Here is a 21664-nt window from a genome sequence, read left to right as displayed (position 1 = left end):
CATTTTTATTTTGGACACCAATCTGTATCTCAAGAAATTGCACAAAGTTTAATCATCCTGACACTCTTGTTTTGTCAAAACGCAATTCTACAGTTGCAATACCAGATAAGGCTATACCAATGATTCTATATACCCCCTTAATATACACTTCATGTATGTGGGGGTATAAAATATTACCACCCTTGAAACCACCTCTCACATATAAATGATGGCTTCAAGATGATGTAAATGTTGTTTGTATCTATTTTTGCCAAATTTATTTTTACCCTTGCGCCTCTGGCTCAGGTGAGCTAAGACTCATGTTATCAAGAGAGCATTAGACTGTGTTTCCTTACCGATTGTGTACCATAGATTTGCAGTTCAATGTTGTTCGACTCCAGCAGCTTGTGTACCATCTTCAAGAAGCTTTCCACAAAGAGATTGAGACTCTGGGCGTGGCAAGCGAGGAGTAGCTGGTCCAAGGCTTGCATGGAGATCAGGACATACCTACAGTTGAAAATGAGAGATGGAAGCAATGTAAAGAGAAATGTGAATATATTATTAACTGTACCTGGTTTCTCTTCTTTTTACTTCAGTGTTCAGCGTTGAATAAGGTACAGAAGCATCAGGTGTAATTGTGTTCAAGTATGTCACAGGTGATTTGTATAAAGTGGGTTGGCAACAAATGGCGCTTCGGTTGCCCATTCATTCCCTGAATGTACAATGAGGGAGAATCTTCTATTTTCTCTTTTTGTCCATCAGACACAGAGATATAAATGTAATACTTCTAATGATGAGAAGCCATATCATATGTGACCCTGCAACACAAAACAAACAAAAAGTTGCCAGACATGAATTTTTAAGTAAGAGCGTATTCTGAAAGAGCAGACTTCAAGCTTTAAAATGATGTATAAGTCAAATCAAATGGACTCTCCTAACCTATCTAAATATTGGAAAGACAGTACACATTCCAGAAAAGTGTGAACTGAGAAAAGAGACTCCGAAGCACAGGGTCTATTCAAGCGTGTAATCTTCGCCAAGCCGTGCTATGAGTGCAATGAATGGGTAAAAAAACAGGATGAAAACCACCGGCTTAACCACAATGAAAGGATTATCAGATTAAACTGATATTGAGCATGTTCTATTAACACATTCTGTTCATCATAAATACCAACTTTCAAAACAGCAGCCTCATCCTTTCTAAAGTTATTAGAGTTGAAAGTGAAGAGTGTGTATAGAGTTTTCTAAGAAATGAAAGGGGGACTCTAAGGACACACCTATTAACACTATTCCAAAAAAAAAAAGTGCTAGAGATAAACTGCTAAAAACACACTTTCCTGTTCATTTTATGATACCAAATTTTAGCCTAATGCAGAAGAAGGCTTGCTCTTTTAGAAAATATAAAAATGTCAAGATTGACCAAATTGACCCTTTTCACCTCTTTTCCGTCCTCACACAAATTCAGTGCGTGCAACTTTTTGTTCGTTTTGTGATGCACGGTTACATATACTCAAGTTTTATCTTTGTGCCAGTACCTCTTCCAATAAAGTTTGTTATCTATTACCTCATTTATACAAGGCATTTCAAGCATTCAAGGAGCGCTCCTGAAGCTCTCTAAACTCTTTGTGAACAGACAATCAGGTCCTGGAGCGCTTGGAAGTTATGCCCCTCTTAACCCGTTGAGGACGAGTCCCAAGTATACCCGGGCAGGTGTCCATGGTAAATGCGTGTTGTAGCAAAATCTGTCAGTCCTACAGGTTAAGGCATGGTTCAGGAGCAATCTTGAAATGCTCTGAACACTTTGTAAGCAGTCACCAATATTTAGAGCACTCTAGAAGTTGTTATGTGGTGCTCGCTGTGCATACAGTTGAGTTTACATGTTAGAAGTTACTGCGCACCGGAAGATCACCATGGCATTAATAAGCCCCTCTCAGCCACTTCAGGTGTGGTCTTGGCAAGCACTGATTCTCTCTATGAGCAGATGCAGAGGGGCGTAAGTCGAAGTGCTTCAGGAGCACTCCTAGGCCCAACTTTGTGTATACACAATGTAAATGGGGTATATGGGCCCAGGCACTTGGCATTCACTTGCAAAGCTTTTTATTCAGCATACAGTAATCCATCCAGACTTGACCTGGTTGTAAAGATTAGCAAGCCCAGTCAGGTGTAGCGATGTGTCACAGTCTAAACAGGAAGGCCAAGGTGACACAATGGGGATTAGTGGGATTAGATCATCTCTATTCACTGACATCTCATTCACAGCTGTCTGTGTCAATCAGGGAAGAATGTATGGCAATATGGCCATTTATGGGTGCCAGTCAGCAAACCAAGCACATTAGGGTGTAAGGCTACTGCCTACAACTGGTATTGTACTTTTTCATACGTAAAACACTTGCACATGTGGTTGCATCTGGATGTTAACCCATTGAGGATGAGCTAATTTTGCTCGAACACGCATTTCCCATAGACATCTGCCCAAGTATACTTAGGACTAGTCTTCAACAGGTTAAGGAAGATATCCAACATCACATTGTAGTGAACAACATTATACAACAATAAAAGCACCATTCACAGCCTGAAAATGGGGTCCAATATCCTAGTGGCCTTCAAATCATCTGCATATCTGACCTGGCCTTTTATGGTTGAAGACACACAAGATGGTTCATTGTACATACAGAATATGCAACATTCATCATCATCATCCCTTTGAGAATTAGTAAGGGCATTTAAGCTCACCCTATCCGCTGCCTGTAGACATCCCTGTCCAGCCGCTGGGCGAGGTAGCTCCCAATCCGGTCCAGCTTCTCATTGTGAGACACGGCGTAGAAGGTCAGCTTCTCCATGTTGCTTCGAACGAGACCCTCCTAGTTATTCAAAAGTGAAATAAAATATGCACAGACAGATAACTAGAAATGTCGCTACAGCGACTGGTTATACCCCCGCCAAACAACATTTCATAAGCTTTGGTCAAAAAACTGGGGAAGTAGTTAAATCCGCAAGATCTTTCCTTGATCTTCTGCCATTAATATGCCGTTACCATGGCAACGTACTTTCGGGTACTGTCGAAAAATGCGTCTTGCACATCTACAACCAAAGGTACACATCTGTACCAAATTTCATGGAAATTGGGCAAAAACTGAGGAAGTAGTTTGCAACACAAAATTTTCCATCATTTTGGCTCATAATATGTGAGCTGTTACCATGGCAACATACTTTTTGTCACTGTCAAGAAATGTGTCATGCTGACCTATATCCTAAGACAAACATTCAATATGAATTCCATGAGAATTGGAAGAACACTGATGAAGCAGTTTTGCCATGAAGCATTTTGCCCTATATTTTACCAATAACATGCCGTTACCATGGCAACGCACTTTTTGCCACTGCGGAAATATGTGTCTTGCACATTAACATATTAAGATGAACATCTGTACCTAATTTCATAAAAATTGATCAAAAACTGTGGGAGGAGTTCGCGACGCAAGATTTGTACCCATTTTTGCCCATAATATGCCGTTACCATGGCAACGTACTTTTGGGTACTGTCAAAAAATACATCTTGCACATCTACAACCCAAGGCACACATCTGTGCCAAGTTTTATGGGAATCGGTTGAAAACTGAGGAAGTAGTTCGCGACGCAAGATTTGCAACGGACCGACCGCCCAACCGCCCGACCGCCCGACCGCCCGACCGCCCGACCGCCCGACCGACCGCCCGACCGACCGTCCGCTGATTCCTATATACCCCCTTCAAACTTTGTTTGGCGGGGGTATAATGAGCAACAAGATTAAGCATATCAGTCACTCAAACTTTCCCTGTCTGTTTACATTTTCTTATAAGTACGTTTGTTTCTATTTGCATGAATCTAGGTTCATATGACTTTCTTTCACTGTACTTTTGAAACTTACTAGTTTTAAAGTAATATGGCATTGATCATGATTGGAAAGGAGTTTTAAAGCAATATGACATTGATCATGATTAGAAAGTTTACCATAGCATTGGGCAGGTTCATATGACTTTCTTTCACTGTAATTTTGAAACTTACTATTTTTGAAGCAATATGGCACTGATTATGATTGGAAAGGAGTTTTATTACAGCAATATGACATTGATCATGATTGAAAATTTTACCTAATAGCACTGGGCAGGAACTAATTGTTCAAGATATAAAATGTATCATGATTATGTAGAACTCTGGCACTAGATTTAGATTCTACACCATTATTATAATTACATTCCTTGGCACAGTAACATGAGCCTGTGATACTCCTCTTTGATGGACACCTTGAAAGGAAAAATGATCGGGAAAAATTATATACCAGTGTATTGTGGTCAAGTGAAAAAAAAAGAACAAATAGAAATAAATAAATAAATAAATAAATGATAATAATAACATCCATATATATATCGTTCCTGGGACGACAAGACCTCGTATCTGAAATTTTTGTGAAAATGACTTTTTTGGATAAACGGTCAGATAATCAGTTAAGTGATGTCCTTTCCAAATCCTAGCTGTCTTACCCCCAAAAATGAAGCCACCACGGCATGTCAAAGTTAGGGCTCTCCCATTTGATATGGTGCTTTGGTTGCCATTTTTTTTTTTTTTTTTGCTCTCCTAAACATTTGACATTTTGTAGATACGAGGTCTTGTCACCCCAGCAACAATATATTAATTAAAAAAATAATCGATCATTAATTTTTCTCACTTAACGGCAATCATTAGCAGGCAAGATGTATGCTGTGCCCTATCAAAGACTGGGCTATCGTAATTTGGAGGTTGTAAGCCCTCTTCATTATATACAATACACCAAATATTTTTTCTCATGTAAGCATTTTGTTTGAGATCAAAGGTGTCTCATTTGTATGTGGGTAATTCCATGAAGTTGGGGCAGTGTCCATGTAGCATCGTGATATTTGAAAAATACATTTCGGCATAACTCAATATTAGTGATGCTATACAAATATTGTTTGTAGGCTTTACATTTGCATTGAGGCCACACATTTTCCTGGAAATTTTGTGCCATTCAGACTCAATTTTGATGAAGTTATTAAACAATATGTAACGGTGTCCTGTAGCATCGGGACGTGTCCATGTAGCATCGTGATATTTTAAAATTTGGTCCTAAGAGACAAATTATGGCAATTAGCTTGACCAAAATTTGATGCAATATGCATATTTACTAGATTAGTCAGATAGCTAAATATCTCACATTTCCTGTACACAGTTTTAATTTTAAAAGAAAATTACAAAATGTATCACGATGCTACGCGGTGTCCTTTTTTGTTACATTTGGTGGACACCGCGTAGCATAGTGACAAATTGTGTAATTTTCTTGTAAAAGTAAAACTGTGGATAGGAAAGTTAAGATATGTAGCTATCTGACTAATCTAGTAATTATGCATATTATATCAAATTTTGGTCAAGCTAATTGCATTAATTTGTCTTTTAGGACCAGATTTTAACTATCACGATGCTACATGGACACGTCACGATGCTACAGGACACCGTTACATATTTTTAAGATAACTTCATCAAAATTGAGTCTGAATGGCACAAAATTTCCAGGAAAATGTATGGTCTCAATACAAATGTAAAGCCTATAAAGAATATATGTATAGCATGATTAGTATTGAGTTATGCTAAAATGTAACACTTTGTGCCCCAACTTCATGGAATTACCCATGTTCAAATTTCTAATGGCATTAGCAATTATATGAACTGACACAATGTGTCCCAGTTCCTCCAAGGCACACAAATGTACAGTTAAATACATACATGTACACGTATATCATGGTGCTTTTGTCTTTAACCTGTTAAGGATGTGCTGATGTGGTTAAATAACAAGCATTTCCCATAGACACCTACCAGAGTATACTTGGGATACAATAAGTCTTCAATAGGTCACTATGTGAAGATGAAAAGAATTCAGCACTTAGCATGTTTATGTCAAGTACTTTGTGGTTATGTTTGACACATGTCAGAATGTTTTCATATCAGTTGTGTGTATCATAATTTTAATCCATTCAAGGTGGAGAGTCCCTCTCCCAAATGCTAATGAGACTAAGTCTGCGAATCAGACTGTTCATTGCACATGTACTGAGTATGTTCTAAGCATCTGTAAAATAACCAAGATAATTTTACGAGAACCAAACAAAGTGCAAACACACGTGATCAGCCATACCTCAGGGGTGTCTGGATAGATGTTGTCCACCAGTCTTTTGTACCGAGGCTTGCATGCCGCAAAACAGTTACAACAACCTGTATAGATATTATGGGGTATGGTGGTAAAGCCTAAACTTGTACGAGCACAACATGGGAAGCGTGGGTTTGAGTGACAAAGTTTGAAGAATGGAAATGAATAAATGAATTCACAAATCAAAGCGCAAATCAAATGTAATCACGAGACACAATCATTAAGAACAGCAGTATGGAAATACATTTATTGGTAAATCAAATACATGACGGTTGTTATAGTACAAGGGCACAATAATGGATAACAGCATTGAGTATATTTTACGAAACATTTCATTCAGCATACAAAGATAGAGAAAGAAAAGGACAAGAGCAAAAGATACAAATATCACGATGAATGGGGAAAGGTATTATTCATGCAGCAAGGTACACAAAGAGGAACAGAAGAAAATAAAGAAAAATGCTGCTAACAAATTCACAATAGCAAAAAGTCTGCATTTCTGTTCAATAAGACAGATTTAACAACAAAATTATAGTCTTAATACAGAGTAGAGATGTCCACTATACTAGGTGTACATGTAGTATTACTACCGGTACTCTATGAAGCAAGCATGGGTTTTTGCTGTTTAAAATCAGAGACAGTTTTAATAGTTTTCATAGCACTGCAGTAGATGTCTATAGACACGCATTTACTGTATACACATGCTGCTCTTTAGAGGCAAGCTGTGTCTCCCCCTCCCCCCCCCCCCCAAAAAAAAAAAGAAATGGCTGACATTATACTATAATACACGAATACAGGACTAAATCTGCAACGAAACCTAACAACCCAGTTATGCAGTTCCACATCTGGGGGTACTTTATGAAGAATTTCGGTCGGATATATTCCTGACAAGCTGCTATATAAGCTACTAAAATCTTTACATCTGATTAGCTGAGAGAAAATTTGTCCGACCAATATGTCAGACAAAAGTTACACGTACCCTTCACGAAATGCCCCCAGCAGGCTGTAATCACCTGATCTGAACTTTAAATGAACTAGACGTAGACTATGGTCTAGAAGTCTAGCTGAGGTTGCCTGAAAATCATTCCTTCTCTTATTTTGCTCGTAAATGGGTCTAATCAGTATTCAATGATACATACAGGTTGATGCCCCATATCTGGTTGGCCCCTGCATAGGGGTGTTGGACAGTATCAAATGATAAGATGGACATCGGTGCCAGGGCATCAGAATCGGCCAAATCCAGCACCGGTTAAACTACAAGATCTGACACTGACAGCAATAACAGCATGTGGGACTGTGCAATATATCTTGCGTGTGAATATGCATAAACTGGGCCGGGTCGTGCACATTTTCCGCTAATTTAACCACCGCATAGGGCAGAAGACTATGGATATTACACGGTCGAAAGGCTCTCCTAATTAGATAGATAGGCATTAATTAATAGAAATTAACTGGAATACAAAGAATAATACCTGGCATTTTAACAGTAGATGTCAGGAACGCCTTTCTCTCTTCTGAATGATAAAAATGCTGCCCTCAACAGTCTCAGTCTACAAAATAAATGTACGAGAAGATTTTATTTTTTTTTTAATCAAAGCGATTTATTTTATCACTATGATTTTTTTTTTAAATAGTGATACAGTTAAGCTTGCTACGACATATAAACTGAATAAAATTGGGGGAAAAAGATGCAGAAAACTCACAAGAATACCCAACCCATCCCCCCCCCCCACACACACACACACAGATAAACACAGACAAGCATTCACCTAGTAAGTAAGGCTACCTATTAAATGCAATGAGCTGCAAACAGTTGCCATAATATCCCACTTTATATTACCAGTTATAGGCCTACATACAATGTTTGTGTTTGACTTATGCCCACATCATATTATCTGCATGAGATTTGTCATTCAATAATGGCAATGAATTCATTTCCCTTTCCCTGGTCATGTTTTGCAGCGATCGGAGATTACGAGAGAGGTTTGAAGGAAACCAGACATTGTTTCACCTTGAAATCAAAAGCCGGGAGCCGGGAGCTTAGCAGCACTATGACGTTCATCAAGTTCTCATCTATATAGGCCTACAGCTGCTCAATTCAGGTGAAGAGACAAAACAACGACAACAACAACCATAACGATCAGAATATTTACGATTTTTGTGTCGGTGTACATAACGTTTCCGGTCTGGGTGAATTGACTGTGACTTGTTTGTCGGCTCAAAGTGGACTAATGTTCTTCGTCATCAGTCTGTTGTGCTGTTGTTTGTGTTGCAAGGTACTATTTTGCGTATTATGAAAAACTTGATGAAAGCTCCCCCCTCCCCCCCCCCCCTCAAAAAGAAAAAAAGAAAGAGCAGAGCCTTATCAAGTATCTCAGTTTTTGCAGAGGCAGGTAATGCATTAATATACTCTACCTTTACCGTTTACAAGCATCGTACAGGATATACAATGATACAATCGAATGATAGACCAGATTAGAATCTTGGGACTTTGGTTGTTTTCAGCCGCGAAATCGGTAATATTTATTTGATTATTCGAAGCATAGGGCCTAGTAGCTGCTGGTGCCATACATTTCACAGCCTAGACATTAATTGTGACCCTGCATCTCATAAACAAACAGAAAGTCGCCAGACATGACATTTTAGTTATAAGAGCATATTCTGAAAGAGCAGACCTTAAGCTTTAAAATGATGTATACCTCAAATCAAATGGACTCCCCTAACCTATCTAAATATTGGAAAGAAAGCACACACTCAGGAAAAGTGTGAACTGAGAATAGAGGCTCTGAAGTTGTCTATTCAAGTGCTTAATCTTTACCAAGCCGTGTTTGCTGCGCCATGAATGGGACAAAAAATAGGATGTAAAGCACCGGAGTAACAACAATGAAGGGATTATCATATTAAACTGAAATTGAGCATGCCTTATTAACACATTCTGTCCGTAAGTAATGCCAACTTTGAAAGCAGTAGCATCATCCTTTCAAAAGTTATTATACTTGAAAATGAAACCGCTAAAAAGGCACACTTTCCTGCCCGTTTCATGATCCCAAATTTTAGCATAATGTAGAAGAAGACTTGCTCTTTCAGAAAATATGAAAAAGTCAAGATCGGCTAATTTGACCCATTTCACCTATTTTCAGTCCTCACACAAAATCAGTGTGTGCGACTTTTCGTTCGTTTTGTGATGCACGGTCACAATTGTGCGTGTATTTCGTCTGTGTTACAGGTCTATCGTTTGTCAGAAAAAGCATTCACTACCTATGGTTTACGAGCACATAGTTTGTGTGAACTGAGCCTTACGAAAATGAACAGCTTAATACTCTTCGTGGTCCCTATAATGTCGTTATATCAGAAACCCCGATGCAGTTACAGGGATTGTTGTCTTTGGTTGATTAAAACGTGTAATTTGACGACGTATGTAATTGTGAGTCAACATTATCTCATTGGTTTCGACGATGCTTTGCCAAATGAACCACTCTCGCCTATTTTGCACATCGGGATGCAACAGAAAATATGTATGTATAGATACCCTCCCAAGGGAAATTGCGACGACATCGCAGCTGTTCAAAATCATATCCGTTTTTTTGTCCGTAATGAGAAATTGTTTTGCTTTTCTGATTGCACTGCACGAGGAATAAATGAAGGCAAGACTACTGGGTATGTAAAACATTATCTAATGAGCTTTGGATAACGTTCCTTTCATTTTTCATCCCTTATACCTTGAATGAAACCTGAAGCCCTATAATGACATTTTGATCTCAATTGTGTAGGGTTCTCCGTGGGTTCTTTTTTTCCCTAAAGTATAGTAATGTTCTAAAACCCTTTCGCCATGCTCTCTTCTACCCCCCCCCCCCCATCTCCCTCCCTCTCTCCCTCTATATAGTCTCTCTCTCTCCCTCTCTCTCCCTCTCTCTCTCCATCTCTCTCTCCCTCTCCCTTTCTATTTGTCTCCCCCCCCCCCTCTCTCTCTCTCTCTCTCTCCTTCTCTCTCGAAGACTTCAGCAGGCCTACATGAGATGAAAGAGACAGCTGCTTCAAAATGTGAAATATGAGTTGTCTTATGTTGCCAAAAACTTTCATATTTTGATTGATAATAATAATAACAATAATAATAATAATAATAGTGATAATAATGATAATAATAACAATAATAATAATAATAATGATAATATCATTATTATTATTATTATAATTTGAAGAGTTTGTTCGCAAAAACCGATAACTCCATATTTGCCAAATGGAGATATTTGTGATTAAAGGTCAAGAAAAATAACGAGAATAATAAGAAAAGTTTTGCTTCTTTTGACCATAACTTCAAAAATGTACCTTTATATGTAGTGACCAATATATCATTTAAAGGGGATGGCTAGTAACCGAACAGTGGGAATCAGTGGGAATGCTGAGGGATGATTGTTCCAATCCTTGTGGGATTCATTTAAGAGTACATTATACATCTACTGTTGTGTGAAAATTATTTGCTTCAGAACGGTCTCATATTCAAGTAATGTGCAGATTAATGCCCCGTCACTGACCAGGTACGCTAACCTGGAAACATTAAACTCATCTTCATTCTATCATCCTTTATTGTCCCTACAACCACAGCACAGTAAACACTTTTTCGAGTTCCTATTTTTCATAGAAGATTTTAATGAAAATCAGTGTATTATAAACCATATCATGTTAAAGGTGATATAATTGGCTATCGACCTAGTAGCTCAATATAAAGGGATGTTTCACGCATGAGTGAACACATTCGATTTTGTCCTCCTAGGCACAAAAGTAAATATTGCAAAAATTGACGTGTTCTCTTTTATTTGCAAAATGCCCTTCAAGATAACAATGATAACAAAAGACCAGTTTAACACAATGAGAGACATGAATGAAATAGCAAGAATAGGTTTTCTTACTCTTTTTCTCTTTATAACCTGAAACAAAATCAAAATGGGAAACTAGAGGGGGAAAATAAGAATTTTCTGTCAACTCAAACTTAAAAGGGCACAGGGAGTAAGGGCACAATGATCATTAATTGAACAGAATATTTTTATTTAATTCTTTAAGTTAGTAATTGAAGAGTTCATGAGTTAAATTAAGGAACCAAATATCATTTATGATTTTCCCAATTTGAGAAATCATTTCAAATTCCTACAATTTTGGTTGATATTGCTTCCTCTTTCAATTCATTTGAATTAGGATTTGACAGAAGATTCTTCATTTTCTTCTACTGTTTTTAGCCTTTATTCACATTTTGGGCTTCAAAGATTTAATAGAGATCGAAGATTTATTTTTGCAACCTAATTCATGTTTTGAGCGTGTTAAATGTGTCGTTTGTTCTTATTGTTACATGGAAGAGCACTTACGCATGATTGACAATTGATTTTTGCAATTTTTACTTCTGTGCCTTATGAGAAAAAAACAAAGGTGTTCACTCATGCGCAAAGTTTCCCTTTTTATTAACCTACCGGAGTGATAGCCAATTAAATTACCTTTCATATGGTATCATAGTACATTAACTTTTAGCCAAATATTCTAAGAGAAATATAAACTTGAAAAAGTGTATACTTTCTTCTTTTTTTGTGCCGAGTATGTGTATATGTATAATATATATATATATATATATATATATATATATATATATATATAATTGTTTATCTATCCACGTCTTAGCAATTACGCATTGATCATATTGATAGTTATTCAGATAGAATTAATCAATGCACTTTCGGCTAATAAGTTATTTTCATTACCGAATTTTCGGGGTCTCCCCCCTTCTTCAAGGCTTTGATTAACAATCAATGGGTATGCTTTCGACAATTCAGTAAATGTTAATCACAGTTTTGAAGAATGGAAAGGCCCCCGAAAGTTCGGCACTAAAAATAAGTCAGTGGAAAACTTTCATAATGTATTCTTATACACAGCACTGCGATTTCGTGAGCATAGTAGACACTTCTGTATAGGTTATTGTTTCAACTCTGATCTGCTTGGATTAAATGTATTTGGTTGTTTGTTTGATTCTTTGCTGGTTTTACAAACTACTGTGTTCGTCCATCGTAAAGGAAGTAGACAACTTGGTTACTGTCGTGCGTTTGGCAAAAATCGCAGCTAGACCTTTGGAAAACAAAAATAATATTCAATTTTAATGATATTAAAATGATAATCATTGACATTAATTGATGATCCATAGAGACCGACAGACTTGAATGAAGACAATGGAGGAAGGCACACCTTGCTTTTGTGCAATATTTTGTGTATTTCGTCTATTAATGACAAAGTGCAAAATAAATAAGTTTGACAAAAACGCTCCAAAGTGGAGCCACCAAGTTTAAGAAAGTTCCTAACATTTGAAAATATCTAAAAACGCGCCATAGGTGACACGCTAAAACTCGAACGAGATATAAATCTATGAAAAATCGTCTTCTCTTCAGTACAAGTAGATCACATATAAATAGTAAGTAAACAGCATTTCTTTCTCATCGTGTTCATTTTATAAATCTACACAAGTAATAAATGTATAAACTATTCAAGCCAAGGCAAGCTTTAAATCCATCTGTTTGTCTTTTTTTTCTTCTACGACAATGTTTGAACATTAAGTGCATGGAAAATAATGAAAGAATCCAATTCAGCGACAACCCACAGTGACTTGACGAAAGGTAAAGAAACCAAAAAGTTGACACATCAAATGTACGTCCATTGGAACATAAAATGCTTTTATGACTACCTTTTTTTTTCTTCTGAAAGATGAGTAACGATCGGAATCAAAACGCTGTAACAAAACACATACATGGTATTTCAATCTACCATTTTTTTTACATGTTCATCGGGTTCTAATCAATGATAATCAAACAAAAACGAAAAACAGAACAACAGATGTGACTCCTTGGTCTCCTTATTTTTGTTACAGACAATTGCAATTATGATCACATGCCAGCTTTAGGATTCGCAGGTGGTCTATTCAAATAATGCGCAACGACACATTTCAAAATATTTAACATCAGCAAACTGCTAAAAAAAGGTTAAATAAACAAACTAACAAACATAACCTGTTCGAAACGGGAGAGCGGTCTGTTATGTGTTAGCAATATTTGAAATTACAACACATTAGAGGCAACGGATTAACCGGTCGAAAGCCGCGAGTTCGATATGAAACGTTTCTGATCGATCCAAATCCTTCTTTTTTTTTTTCATTGTGATTGTCGAGGAGTGTACATAACTTGTATTTAGTGGCACTTGGCAATAGCCCTCTCAGAAACTGTTTTATTTCCCTTACCTTTTTATTGACACCATAAATACATGCAACATACTTTTTAAGTTGTGATGCCAATGTTTGAATTAAGGGCGACCTAAAAAGCTTGGGTAGTCACCTTAACTCGTAGAGGAGTGAACAGGGGAATCAGATCATTGTCTTGTGTGAATAGCAAGCCTTCCTACGAAGAAACATGTGAGTGGTACTTTTGCCGCTGTCCGAGCCATTTTACCACAACTGGACACATTGTGTACTAAGCGCTACCACTATCATAATCATGATGGATTTAGAGTAAGCATATATAGTTGAACAGTCTAATTCAAGCATTGACAAAATGTTTACAGTTTGACTTTATTTTTGCCCTTTCCACCTAAATTCATTTTCTTCAAAAATGGTTTCCATTTAGATGACATAGATACCCAGCTCTCAACTGAATAAACAAATAAAACAAAGCCTTTTGAAGACACCCTGTTGTGTATGAGATGCTCAATGTAGCTTGGAGTCCATTCCGCATAAACTCCGATTAAAACACGCAACCCATTTGCACTTCTATTCTTAAACTCAAACAACTCAACTGTTACTAAACTACAGAAGGTAATTCAAAGATCTATATCTTCTTAGACTCATGTATAATATACCTCATCCACGCAGATATACACAAGGGCCTGGTCAAATCCTATGGTAGAAAACATATTTGATGCAAATCTCTAGATTCTTGAGTAAATGAAAGAAAAATAAAAGGTCCATAAAACATTGTGTACGTAAAAATGTACACACTCCAAATGAATCAACACAGACACAAACACAAACAAAAACTGCACTGTCAATGTCCAAATCTGTGACGAACGCAAACAACAAATTATAGAATCGCATTTCAGCAAACGTAGAGTTGAACATAAAATATTGCACTGATGCATCTCCCAACACTTTCTCGAGGAAACGAAAAGGTCTACGTTTTCAAAGAGGAAATAAATAAGGGCAAGGGAATAATATAATATACTGTGGATTTTTAAACAACACAGAGAGGTCACAAATAAATCGCCTGCAAAACAGGATGTATAAGCACATGCAACAGGGCAAGCTACGCGCTTGATTTAGCATCAATGTTGGTAAACCGGTAACCTGAGTTAAAAGTAGATTGCTGTAAGTCTATTCCGGAGAAGTAGTGGCACATGTCTTACGTTTCATAAAACTGTTGTTGACGCTGCGGTACAAAGTTCCAACTTCCCGAATAAACATGCTACACAAACAGACGTCAAAAAGTAACAATAATGAAAAAATAAGCTAAACAAAACGCAAAGTCTTGAACAAAGGCAAATATTATTAGATAACCTGGTATCCCGATTTAACCCTTTGTGTGCTTTGAGTGCCGCTTGGCACAGAAAACATCAGTGTTGTACACACTGTCCCTGGCACAGAAAGGGTTAAAGTACATTGCTTCATGTCCGCCCAGGGATAGTCTTGACACGAGTCCTTTTTGTACAATGTTTCAATATCCTGAATAAACAATCGCTACATTAAACAATGTCAACAATGTAAAATATAACAGCATGTTAACAAGCCTGGAAGAAGAAGGCTATCTTTGTGAAAATCCTAAAGCAGTAACGCTTTCACTCCGAGAGTTACAGCGGTTATCTGGTTATTTGGACCTTTCTCTTCAATTCATAATCACCTCTGTCGCCGTGTTGTTTTTGTGTTGTCTATTTTTCTCTAGACATCATAGCGATGCGCTCAGCATTCCATATTAAAGTGTTGTCTGAGTATATTATGCACTCACCAAGAGCCAAGATCAACATTTAAAATTTCTCAATCGTATGGCAACATGGAATTCGATCTCATTTGAGAATTAGACCTAAGACGAACTAGAAAATGACGTTTAACAAACTTTATGCTTGTCTGTAAAACAATGATAAGAAAATAAGATAAATAGAAAAAAGAAATGCCTTGGGCATATTAAATGACAATGTGAGAGGTACAGTGAGGTAAGATAAAACACACAAATAATCATCACAAACAAAAAGTGACTCATTTAACTCTTATGTGATCAATTCTACACATTAGTGTCCATTATGATCGCAACTCTTGAATAATACAATACGATAGATTGCCATAACGAAGTCAAATCTTACACCATAAGGCAAGTAAACCGTGCAACATCGTGTCCATTTGACATTTTTCTGTGCTTTATATCATAGACAAAAAGATAAAAACAAGTAAAACAGAAAAATTATGCTCTTTCATGGAAAGATTGATATAAAACTATTTTTGTTTCTATTTCGTCATCATCATGCAATCATATCTCTGGTAGAGGGCAAGACATTAATACTGCCTCCATCCCATAACCAACAGTTTGGCCCATGCCTCCATGATTACGGCGAACATCAAAACTCCGGAACACGGTGTTCCAACTGAAGTAGAACCTAGAACCCTTTGTAAACTCTATTGCTGCAAATAATCTTCAATGATTAAATGTAGATGAAGATCCCCCTTTTTTTAAATTAATACCACACCCGGGTCGTGTTCTGTAATAGTACTCTCGTTAATAAAGAAGAATCCATTCCTCCATACTCTAGAGACAAATGAACTCGCTTCAAGTACTGTTATTCTGAGAAAATTAGTTAAAAAGCACGAACAAACAAACAAATAAAAGCTCGCAATTTCAACATTGCGTCTATCGTCAAACAGACTGCGACTTCGCGCCATTACTATCTTGATTCATTGTCTGCTTGGAGGATGTCTGAGGTCGTTTTTTTTTTTTTTTTTTTGGTTGTTTCGGTTGTTTGTTTGTTAGCATGTCGCCCTTCTATTTAAACTCGCGATATCGCTATAGCACACGGACACCGTCACGTCGAAGTAAAGATGGCGGTGACACAAGCATTAATGGTCGCATGTTATTCTGTCTTTAATACAGCTACATCAACTGTGATGGACATTTAAAGTGTGTCCAATCACAAGAAATGTCTTCATGTTACCAGATTCGCTACAAAAGCGTGCGAGAGCCAACCTGCCGACTTGCATCGGACAATGAGACAGAACTGTACCTTGGCTTTGGTTGTGTTTTTGCTTTCTTCTCATTTGCTTCCTAAATGAGACTATGAGATAAGGACAAACAAAATATTGCACATCTTTCGCAGAGCACACGCCAGTACAAACGAACCTTGTCTGGATTATGAAAGAAGAAGACGTATAAAAAAACCTCTGTATGAAACTCCGAAAGAAAGAAAGAAAAAAAAAAAGGAGACAATATTTACAATTCAAATACACAAAATGATACCATATCCATATACGTATTCATTCATAAACATGTTGTCTAGAAATCAACAACAACAAATAAAACAGAACTCGAACCAAGCATTATGAATTATTGATTGAACTTAAAGTAGAGATGTATGAAAGAATTGCTGTTTCAGATCCGCCTGCCTTTTTATTTTTCTTGCCTTTTTTATTACAAACTATCACCAGGGACCTAGGAAACTATTCCTGCTTTGATATTTCCGTCTACCGTCGACTTAGGTAGCATAAAGATAGGAGCGTAAACAATATCGACTCGTGCAGTGTAGCTTCACAAGACCGTTAAAATTTTGCCCGAAGGCGCAAAATCCACAAAGGAAAGAATGAGGCAAAGTTGGTGAATAGATTAGAAATGAGTTTGAAACCTGTGCCTTGCGGTGCACACTTGTAGTATAAGAAAACAATCAGGTGTGTTATCGATCAACGTTGATTCTTTTTCCTTTTTCTTTAAAAAAAAATGAAAATCAAGAATGCCTCTAATCTTGGCTTTGCGGGTTCACTTTAAAAGGAGCAAATCATTTCACTCATCACTTGGGAATATTCCACTGGTACCGCCATGTATACAATAAAAAAAAAAAAAACATATGAGTGAGGGGCTAGACCATTATCCGTCGCAAGTAAATCACTATAACACAGGACTGCTGGTAGGTGCGCTTTTTTCACCTCTATGCCGTAAAAAGAGAAAACAATAAAAAGGGACATTAAAGGGTCAGAAATTGGCAACACTTGGAAACCTTAAAGAGTATCAAACCTCGCTGCCTATAACAACACCTCCCCCATGAAATGTTAAATGATTCCATAAATCTTAAAGTTTAATTTTGATGTTGCATCATTGTAGCCGCCAACGGATAGATAACATGTGGTTGCCTAATATGGAAACACGTGCAGATCCATAGATGCAACATTGCTTTGGTGGATCGAAAAAAAAGAAATGCGAACACCATGTCTGATGTATCTTTAAAGTCTTACACCAATAATACACCGAAAGCAAAGTGCGGCCTCACGATTTCCACGCGCCTTCGAGATGGATAGATAATGACCTTTCCGACTATGAAACAACAGCATGATCGGACGAAGAAAAATAAAGTTTTGTGGAGTAAACGAAAACGTAAAACGAAACTTAAATTGCACTGTAAACGTGAACATAGCGACATCTTCGTGTTGAGACAAATATACAGAGAAGTCGACAAGCAATCTCAACCAACTACCCGTTTGCCATTAAAAAAAAAAAAGACTCATACATGTTCGTATAACATATTTTCCGTCAACCAATCTGTAAAACTACAACCTTCATACGATATGTGGGCACACACTACACCCAAACAATATGCTGCCAAGTTATCATAACTTTTGCAACTTAACCATAGCACGACAATTAAGGTACGACTGCGTATGGGGACTACTGTAAGATTTAAAAAAAAAAGGACAAGGAAAGAACAACCGCTCACATTTTGGTCTTCAAATGGTTTCATCCGCGATTCAAGAGTAGAATAACTTGAAAATCATACAGTGGCTTCCTCGACGTCATAATGATAGTGTTCTGAATTTTTGAAAAGGGCCTCGGAGCATTTCCATAATTATTATCGACAGTATTCGGTCGTCGGTCGTCCTCTCAACTCGTCCGAACACAACTCGGCAGTCCCCCGAGCACACTCGGTAATTGTTCGGTTCTGTTTGCTTCTTTGCTTGCTTGTTTGCTTCTGCGTATTTTTGTATGTATGTGCGTATGTATGTATGTATGTATGTAAACTAGTACATGCATGAATGAATATCTGTATGTATGTATGTTCGTGCGTACATGTATGTATGTATTTATGTCAGTATCATTTAATGCACGTACGTTTGTCTATTTGTCTGTTTGTTTGTTTCCATGCATATGGGTCAATAACCAAGCTGTTCAACATCGTTTTGCTGGGACCGTTCGTCGCCATAGGCGATGTCTTGTCGACGTAGGCCTATACCACGTGTGCATACTTTTTTTCCCCATCAGGAAAGAGGAGGACTCCTGAGTTAACCATTATAGGCTCGGGTCGAAGCCGAATGTTTCCTCCCGAAGCAGGTTCGTGACGTCTCTGAAACAGATCGCGAGAAGTCGTTACCCTCCGAACAAAAACCGCAGGGATTTCCGTCGCGCTGTCTTAGTGGTGAAATCTCATTGGTTGCGGTGGAAAAGGGGCGACAAGACACGGACATTAGTGACATCTCAGAACACACATGACTGTCTTGAGTTGCACTAACCCTTTCGGTATACACCAAGGCCACATAGAAGCCTATTCACTTCTCTGAACAGAGTGCAGAAGCGACGCCAGATATCATGGCAGGGCTTCTAGAAAAGAGGGTGCATCAGTGCAAGCTGTGATTGACGATGGTTCCACCTTGGCCCCCTTTTAGTTGCCGACCGACGCACTGAGCTGAGCTAATGCTTGCAGCACCATGCATGCCCTCCGAAGCTACAACAACCTTGCAGCGGTACGCTCTGCAAAGGCCACGTGGGAAAAAAAAATCGTGGTCCTCTGGACATTTAACCAAAATCAAAGAAACAAAACAACAAAAAAGAAACAAATTATTTTGAATTGTGTGCTAAGGAGATGATTGTTGTTGATGTTGTTTTTTATACACGTGACTGGGGGGGGGGGGGGGGGGGCCTCCCTCCCCCACGCGCCGGTCATCAGTTGAGTTGCAGCAGCATTTGTTCGAGCTCGTCGGCGGAGCGGTAGAGGAAGGCGGCCGACTCCCGGTAGCTGGTGATGAGCTGCCGGATGTTCGCCACTTCCGTCTGGCTCAGTTGCGTTTTGGACGTCATCTTCTTGACGCTCAGATCTGTTGGTCCTAAAAGAGACATCAAAAACATAGGAACATAGGCTAAGGTGATTATACAACAAAAACAAACAAACAAACAAACAAACAAACAAACAAACAGACAAACAAACCACAGTAACAATGAATCCCCCATAGGCGTTTGTTTTCCACGACCAAATGATTTTCTTTTCCACTGAGAAATTTCATTGACATACAAACATTAAGATATTCTACAAGATAGAAAGTAATAAGTACACGATTTCACAGACAACGCTACTAACACTTTAAATGATATGAATTAGATTCAAGCTAATATTTATGAGATATGGGGTCATGTTTCAAATCATATTGATTATTCCAGCCAAGTTTTGTCACACACCGGGGTGCAGGAGGAGTTGCGTTCATGTCAGCACTTTATGAATGGGGCCCTGGTTTGTATAATCCCTGTACAACATACGGCAGACTTGGATCTTGAAGAAGCTGTTTTCCGATGTGACCCTGTCTTTAACTTTCAATTTTTTTTCAATTCAATTTATTTCACATCTTTCAAAAAAAAAAAAACCACAATGATAGACATACATATATGTATAAAATGTACAGAACAGAACACAGAAATATACACAAAACAAAGCATAAGCAGTACAAGGACAGTTACAATGAAGTATAAACACAGTAAAAACAGTAAGATCTGCAGCAGATGTGTGGGAATGACAAAAGGCCATTGGCCTGTCAAAGGTCAAACCCTTGATGGACTGCATCTTACAAGTTTGCATTTTAAAAATTGTGTTTAAATCACAGAACATAAACGGAGACAAAAAGAAAGACAGTAGAGAACATGGCAAGAATAAGATAGAGAGAAGCAATGACAAGATTTACATGTACTAAACTCAAAAGACAAATACAAACAAGCTAATGAGCTACAACAACAATCAATGACACTGATCGTTACTCGCTGTAGTCTCTTTCTGTAACAGAGGCATTGTGCCCAGCACGAGTTATATATCAAGACCGGAGAATTTGTATCTTTCGAGAACTTGACATCGTCTCATTTTCTCGACTAGGAGACGACTATGTACCCACAAGATATCAGAACAAATATATTTGAATCATAGGTATTCTGGAAAGCAAACTCGAATGTAATTTCTGTTAGGTCTCGTCTTAAACCAACGTTATTTAAATGATATTGCCACACAGACTAAATTGTCAAAACATTCTCGCTCTGTGCAGACACTCTGCCAAAGTTAAGACTTCGAGACTCAAGACGGGGTACAGTACCACAAGTGGTGGGCTGAGGGCCTTACCATTTGTGAGTTGAGCGTGCTGCTGCGTAGCCTGCAACACGTTGGCCGTGTGGTGCGGGGCGATGCTGGCGTAGTACGGATCGTGCGTGCCCACTCCGTTGGTGAAGCGGTAGTCGATGGTTCGCGGAGCGAGTTTCGCCGGCGGCTCCTCGTAACTCGTTCTCGGCGTGGGTGTGGGCGTGGTCTGAGGTTGGGTGGGCGTGTGCTGTTGAGTGTCCACGCGTACTGATTCGCTCTGTGGGAGTTCATTGGTTCACGCAAGAAATTCATGTTGAGGAGTGGCATCGTCATGACTCTTAAACCTAGTCTCGGTTTTCATGATCGATAATTTTATGAAAGATCTCGTGAAACCCTTATCCGAATAAAAGTTACTTGATGTTACACACTCCGTATACTGATTGATTCGTAGCCAAGTGACACGGCATGATTCATGAGGACAATGATGTTTAATGACTTTTGATATCAAACAGTTATCACTTTCTCTTTATTCTCACGAGATACAAAAATAAAAACATTCATACATGAAGACGAAGGGACAGATACAGAGACGGTTTGAGGAATAGATTGTTACGTGGATAATTGATCGATGCAAAACCAGTAGGGGGCATTATGTTGTATAATATTGCACGCAGCAATGCAGCAAGGGGAGGCGGGGGGGGGGGTGAACTGAGGAAGACGTTGCCAGATAAAATGGGTCCGATTCAGACAAACACAAGCCATGCTAAACGCATACCAAAGGGTGACAAAGTGCATTTGCTGCGCGTTGTAGACGGGCGATTATTGAATCAATTGATCGAAGAATACATGAATTGATATCATTTACGAAAGTACACAGATGATGTAAAGACATGGGGAGGTATT

General features: G+C 38.2%; 2 protein-coding genes across 6 annotated transcripts in view; both read right to left on the bottom strand.

Moving 5' to 3' along the window:
• LOC139715998 (protein EFR3 homolog B-like) overlaps positions 1-7382 on the bottom strand; it is a 52339-nt gene extending 44957 nt beyond the window's left edge. The window contains exons 1-4 of the mRNA XM_071627559.1: positions 7312-7382; positions 6161-6275; positions 2713-2840; positions 336-486 (exon numbers count right to left, since the gene is read on the bottom strand). Of these exons, the coding sequence (XP_071483660.1) occupies positions 336-486; positions 2713-2840; positions 6161-6275; positions 7312-7382 (465 nt within the window). The remainder of the gene's footprint in view (positions 1-335; positions 487-2712; positions 2841-6160; positions 6276-7311) is intronic.
• An 11978-nt stretch (positions 7383-19360) lies between these two features.
• LOC139716235 (nucleolar protein 4-like) overlaps positions 19361-21664 on the bottom strand; it is a 68003-nt gene continuing 65699 nt past the window's right edge. For all 5 annotated transcript variants that reach the window (XM_071627803.1, XM_071627817.1, XM_071627810.1 and 2 more), the window contains 2 exons: positions 20804-21038; positions 19361-19532 (listed from right to left, as the gene is read on the bottom strand). In XM_071627803.1, the coding sequence (XP_071483904.1) occupies positions 19372-19532; positions 20804-21038 (396 nt within the window). In that variant the 3' untranslated portion in view covers positions 19361-19371. The remainder of the gene's footprint in view (positions 19533-20803; positions 21039-21664) is intronic.

Source organism: Diadema antillarum, unplaced genomic scaffold, assembly GCF_040938485.1.
Source record: "Diadema antillarum isolate AM-2024a unplaced genomic scaffold, OU_Dant_1.0 scf00000006, whole genome shotgun sequence".
Taxonomy (NCBI): domain Eukaryota; kingdom Metazoa; phylum Echinodermata; class Echinoidea; order Diadematoida; family Diadematidae; genus Diadema; species Diadema antillarum.
Note: the sequence above shows the minus strand (reverse complement) of the source record. Positions and strands in the feature narration are given on the sequence as shown.